Source organism: Chrysochloris asiatica, unplaced genomic scaffold (assembly GCF_000296735.1).
Source record: "Chrysochloris asiatica unplaced genomic scaffold, ChrAsi1.0 scaffold00302, whole genome shotgun sequence".
Lineage (NCBI taxonomy): Eukaryota > Metazoa > Chordata > Mammalia > Afrosoricida > Chrysochloridae > Chrysochloris > Chrysochloris asiatica.
The window spans coordinates 2,724,436-2,730,850 of NW_006408820.1; the positions used below are offsets into that span (position 1 = coordinate 2,724,436).

Here is a 6,415-nt window from a genome sequence, read left to right on the forward strand (position 1 = left end):
GGATTGGAGAAAGTTGTTCTTTTAAAACTTAGACTAATAAATGTATTTGTGATGGAGTTGAAAAACAATTGAAACAATATAATTTCTTTATTTTGTATTTAACTACTCTGGTCTTCCTTCCAAGTCCTCACCTGCTGGTGAGCAGGAAAACAAAACAAAAAGTAAATGTCAAAATATGCTTAAAATTTTATCTGATCCAATAACTAAATAGTTTCCTTAAATGGTATTCAAACACGTGTAGAAAGATGCCTGGTCTCCCAAATAGCCTCTTCTTTCCTTGTGTCTATACTTAGATGGTATCTGGGTGTATAGGAGGAGGCTAATTTGCTAAGAATGAGGGACAGGAATAGAGTAAACAATTTCAGGGGAGGTCTGTAAATTTTGAATTGGTGTTAAGTGCCATCAAGTCGGTTCCAACCCATAACAACCCTGTATTGGGTTTCCAAGGAGCGGCACTGGTGAGCTTGAATTTTGCAATTAAGCCAACTTTGCAGTCCAGAGCATTAACCTCCAGCACCACACCAGGACTCCTTGGAAAGTTGGAGAGTGTGCTTGATCGGGAGAAGTAAAAAGAACAGAGCAGGGCTTCCGTATAAATCCAAGTTATTTTCAATGGCAGGGCTTCACAGGTAACAGGTATGAGTAGAGAAGACACATGGCTAGATTGATTCTTAGGACAGAATTTTGTGGACAAATATGAAAGAAAGAAAAGGGATCAGGAAAAGTGTTCGAGATAAAGGATGGGATGTCTAAAGAATATAAAATAGGATTGCCTTGATGAGAACTAGTAGATTTTCTAGGGGAGGGATCCAGTCTGAAAGTCTAGGTTCTTCTCTTACTTACTACCATCTTATTTCTTAGGAAGTAAGCTGCATGTCTCCAAAGTGGACTGGACAAAAAACGTTACTGAACATGAGGAAGTGGTCATCCGCTGCAGTCTGGAGACTTCAGGCAGCTCAGCTTCCTTGTTCTCAGTCATGTGGTATTGGAACAGAGAAGGTTCTACAAGTAAAATGCTGGTGCATTTGCAGCATGATGGCATGCTGGAATATGGTGATGAGGGGCTCAGAAACCACCTACACTGTTACCGGTCGTCCCCTACAGACTTTGTCCTGAAACTTCATCGGGTGGAGATAAAAGATGCTGGAATGTACTGGTGCAGGGTGGCAGAATGGCAACTATATGGAAACCAAAACAAGTGGGTCAACCAAACATCAGATGAATCACAGCACATGACGCTCACTGTGATACCTTCAGGTAACTAGGGGCTAACCTTCCCCCGACTCATGGGTCAGGAGAATCTTTGGCTCCCCTGTTAGACTTTCCTTGTTGTTACTGATGTTGATAGGTGCTGTTGAGTCAGTTCTGACTCATAGTGACTTTATGCACAACAGAACGAAACACGGCCTAGTCCTGCACCATCCGCACAACTGTTGTTGTATTTGAACTCATTGTTGCTGTCAATGTGTCAGTCCATCTCACAGAGGGTCACCCCCGTTTTTTATTGGCCCTTCACTTTGCCAAACATGATGTCTTTTTCCAGGGGCTGGTCCTGACAACATGTCCAAAGTTCTAAGGAGCATTCTGGCTGTACTTACTTCTTCCAAGATAGATTTGTTTGTTCTTCTGGTAGTCCATAGTAATTTCACTCTTCTCGCCAACACCATAATTCAAATGCATCAGTGCTTCTCTAATTTTCCTTATTTATTGTCTAACTTTCACATACCATGCCTTGGGTCAGGTGCAAAGATATCCAAGTGATATCTTTGCTCTTTAACACTTTAAAGAGGTCCTCTGCAGCAGATTTGACTAATGTAATGCGTCTTTTGTTTTCTTGACTGCTGCTTCTATGAGTGTTGATGGTGGATCCAAGCAAAAGGAAGTGTTTGACAACTTCAGTATTCTCCATTTATCATGATGTTATATATTGGTGCAGTGGTGAGGATTTCTGTTTTCTTTGCAAAGAGGTGCAACCAATACTGAAGGTGTGGGCTTTGATCTTCATCAGTAAGTATTTTAAGACCTCTTCACTTTTGCTTTCACCACTCCTCAGTCAGTTTCTTGTATTGTGGTATGGTGGCTTGCATTTTCTGTGATGCTGGAAGCTGTGCCACCGTTATTTTAAATGTCAGCAGCGTCACCCATGGGGGGCAGGTTTAAGTTGAATAGCAATGGAACACTATCAGATTCACAACTCGTCTGTTAGTTTGTCCCACTGTGGTAGCTTACATGTTGCTGTGATGCTAGAAGCTATGCACAGGGTATTTTGAATTCCAGCAGGGTCACCCATGGTGGACAGATTTCAACTGAGCTTCCAGACTAAAACAGACTTGAAAAAAGGATAGGCAGGCTACTTCTAAGTGTTTAGCCACTGAAAACCTTATAAATAGCAGTGGATTGCTGTCAATTGGAACCAAAATACCAAATATTCAAAATTATGAATAACATGAGAATATTGTAAGATGAAGTGTCAGAAGATTAGCCCTTCAGGGTGGAAGGCATTCAATATAACTGGGGAAGAGCTGCTTCCTCAAAGTAGAGTTGTCCGCGATGATGCCAATGAAGTAAAGCTTTTGGGACCTTCATTTTCTGAGTGAGCATCACTCAAAATGAGGAGAAACAACCACAAACATCCACTAATAATCAGAGCATGGAATATATGAAGTATGAATGCAGGAAAATTGGAAGTTGTCAAAAAAGATTGATATCCTAGGTATTAGTGAGCAGAAATGGACTGATATTGGCCATTTTGAATCTGAAAATCACATGGCTTACTATGCTCTGGTAGCGTAGTGGTTACGAATCGGGCTGCGAACCTTAAGGTCAGCGGTTCGAAACTACCAGCCGCTCCGCGGGAGAAAGATGAGGCTTTCTACTCCCGTAAAGATTTACACCCTCGGAAACCCTGTACAGGGTCGCTATGGGTCGGACCCGACTCGATGGCACTTAACAACAACAACAACAACTATGCCAAAAGTGACAAATTGAAGGAGAATGATGTTGCATTTAACGCCAAAAAGAACATTTCAAGATTTATCTTGAAATATAATGCTGTCTGTGATAGGATAATATCCATCTACCCACAAGAAAAACCACTATTATTCAAATTTACGCACCAACCTGTAAAACCAGTGATGATGAAACTGAAGAATTCTTCCAACTTCTGCAGTCTGATTTTGATCAAACATGCAATAAAGATGCATTGATAATTACTGGTAATTGGAATGCAAAGATTGGAAATAAAAAGGAAGGATCAGTAGTTACAAAATATGGCCTTGGTGCAAGAAAATATACTGGCGATCACGTGATAGAATCTTGCAAAATCAATGGCTTCTTCAATGCAAATGCCTTTTTAAAACAACATAAAAGATGATTATACACATGGACTTCACCAGATGGAATACACAGAAATCAAATTGACTACATCTGTGGAAATAGATGGTGGAAAGCACCATATCATCAGACCAAACAAGACCAGGGGCAGACTATGGAACACACCATCAATAGCTCATATGCAAATTCAGGCTGAAGCTGAAGAATACTAACAAGTCCACAAGAGCCAAAATACAACCCTGAACATATCCCACCTGAGTTTAGAGATCATCTCAGAAAACATTTGATGCATTAGCCACTAGTGACCACAGACCAGAAGAGTTGTGGGATGACATCAAGAACATAATACAGGAAGAAAGCAAAAGGTCATTAAGAAGAAATGAAAGATGGAAAAGACCAAAATGGCTGTCAGAAGAGATTCATTTGCTTTATCATCTCTACTCTTGCTCTCCAGAGTAGAGATGATAAAGCAAATGGAAGAAATGAGGAGGTAAAAGTGCTGACAGAATATTTCAAAGGGCAGCTGGAGAAGACAAAGTCAAATATTATAAGGAAATATGCAAATATCTGGAGTTAGAAAACTAAAAGCATTTCTCAAGCTGAAAGAACTGAGGAAAAAACTTAAGCCTCAACTTGCAATATTGGATGATTCTTTGATCAAAATATTGAATGATGCAGAATCAAAAGAAGATGGAAAGAATATACTGAGTCACTGTACTTAAAATAAATGGTCGGTGTTCAGTTATTTCAAGAAATAGCATATGATCAAGAGTCAATGGTACTGAAGGAAGAAGTCCAATGTGCACTGAAGGCATTGGCAAAGAACAAGTCTCCTTTGTATTGATGAAGTACAAATTGAAATCTTTCAACAAACTGATGCATCACTGGAGGCACTCAGTTATTTATGCTAAGAAATTTGGAAGACAGCTACCTGGCCAATTGATTGGAAGAGTTCCATATATGTGCCCATTCCAAAGGGAGGTGACCCAATGGAATGTGGAAATAATGGGGCAATAAATATAATTAATATCATATGCAAGTAAAATTTTGTTAAAGATAATTAAAAAATGATTGCACCCGTCCATTGACAGATAGTTGCTAGATGTTCAAGCAGGACTCAGAGGAGGACATGATACAAGTGATATCATTGCTGATGTCAGATGGATTTTGGCTGAAAGCAGAGAATATCAGAATATCAGAAAGGTTTTTGACTGTGTAGATCATGACAAGTTATGGACAACATTGCGGAGAATTAATAATCTGAAGCACTTAATTGTGCTCATGAGGAACCTGTACATAAACCAAGAAGCAGTTGTTTGAACAGTACAAGGGGACACTGGATGGTTTAAAATCAAGAAAGTTATGTGCCATTGTTGTATTATTTCACCATATAATGAGCAAATAATCCAAGAAACTGGATTACATGAAGAAGAGCATGGCATCAGGATTGGAGGAAGACTCATTAACAACCTACGATAAGCAGATGATACAACCTTGCTTGCTAAAAGCGAAGAGGACTTAAAATACTTACTGATGAAGATCAAAGACCATAGTCTTCAGTAATTTTTGCACCTCAATGTAAAGAAAACAAAAATCCTCACCACTGGAGCAATAAATAGCAGATAAATGAAGAAAAATTCAATGTTGTCAAGCACTTCATTTTGCTTGGATCCTCCATCAACACTCATGGAAGTGGCAGTCAAGGAATCAAATGACATATTGCATTAAGCAAATCTGCTTCACAAGATCTCTTTAAAGTGTTCAATAGCAAATATGTCAGGCTAAGGACTAAAGTGTGCCTGACCCAAGTCCTTGTATTTTCAATACCTTCATAGGCATGTGAAAGTTGAACAATGAATAAAGAAGAATTGGTGTATTTGAGTTGTCCTGTTGGAGAAGAATACTAAAGGTACTATAGACTGCCAGAAGAATGAACTAATCTGTGTTGGAAGAAGTTCAATCAGAATGCTCTTTAGAAGTCAAAATGGCTAGACTTCATGTCTCATATTACGGACATTTTATGAGGAAGGACCAGTCCTTGGAGAAGGACAACATGCTTGGTAAAGTGGAGGGACAATGAGAAAGGAGACTCCCAATGAAATAGATTGTCACAGTGGTAGCTAAAATGGGCTCAAGCATGGCAGCAATTGTGAAGATGGTGCAAGAACAGATAGTGTTTCATTCTGTTATAGATAGGGTCTCTATAGGTCAGAAGAGACTCAGTGGTGCATAACAACGTCAGAAAACACCAGGATTTGAAACATTTTGAATAGCACCAGAATATAGTCCTGGAAGATGAACCCCTCAGGTTGGAAGACTCAAAGTATGACTGGGGAAGAACTGCCTCCTCAAAGTCCAGCTGACCCTGTTGGTAATGGTCATATGATGTACCATGAATTACACCTTGAAAGGCATAAAAGAAAGACATGTTTCCATGTAAGACTTGTTAATAATCTTCTGCCATGAAGACAGCTATTTATTGATGGTTGGCCAAAAGGTGACCCTTATCTATGTGGAAAGGTCGTATTATTTATGTGGGTGTACAACTTCAGGGGGGATGTGGTATAGAGGCTATGAAGGAGGAGACAGCAACCTTCTAACCTAGTACTGTGCCAGGCACATAATAGGCAGTCATTTAGTATTTTTTTAATGAGTGCAAAAATTGTTCCAGAAGATAAAATCAAGCTGTATCTTCCTTGGTAATCAATGAGTTAACAGATATGATAGCCACATCATTTTTTGCCCACGTCTTTGTGGAGAAGGTAAGAGATAAACTAACTATAAGCTAGTCTGTACTGTGGGAAAGAATCATCTGAAGTTCTAAGGGTACAAAAATGTATATGACAGGTTCCGTTCCATAGATCTCAGAGTCTGGAAAGGAAAGTCAAGTTCAACGTTAGGCTGTACTTATTCCAAGACAGATTTGTTTGTTCTTCTGGCAGTCCATGGTATAGTTAATAATTTTCACCAATACCATTTTTTTAAGGGATCAATTCTTCTTTTGTCTTCCTTATTCATTGTCCAGCTTCCTCAGGCATATTGTTGTTGTCAGGTGCCATCGAGTCAGAACCGACTCATAGCG

General features: G+C 39.4%; 1 protein-coding gene across 1 annotated transcript in view; it reads left to right on the plus strand.

The window, feature by feature from the left end:
• CD101 (CD101 molecule) overlaps window positions 1-6,415 on the plus strand; it is a 98,800-nt gene that overhangs the window by 58,168 nt on the left and 34,217 nt on the right. The window contains exon 8 of the mRNA XM_006874811.1: window positions 862-1,257. Within this exon, the coding sequence (XP_006874873.1) occupies window positions 862-1,257 (396 nt within the window). The remainder of the gene's footprint in view (window positions 1-861; window positions 1,258-6,415) is intronic.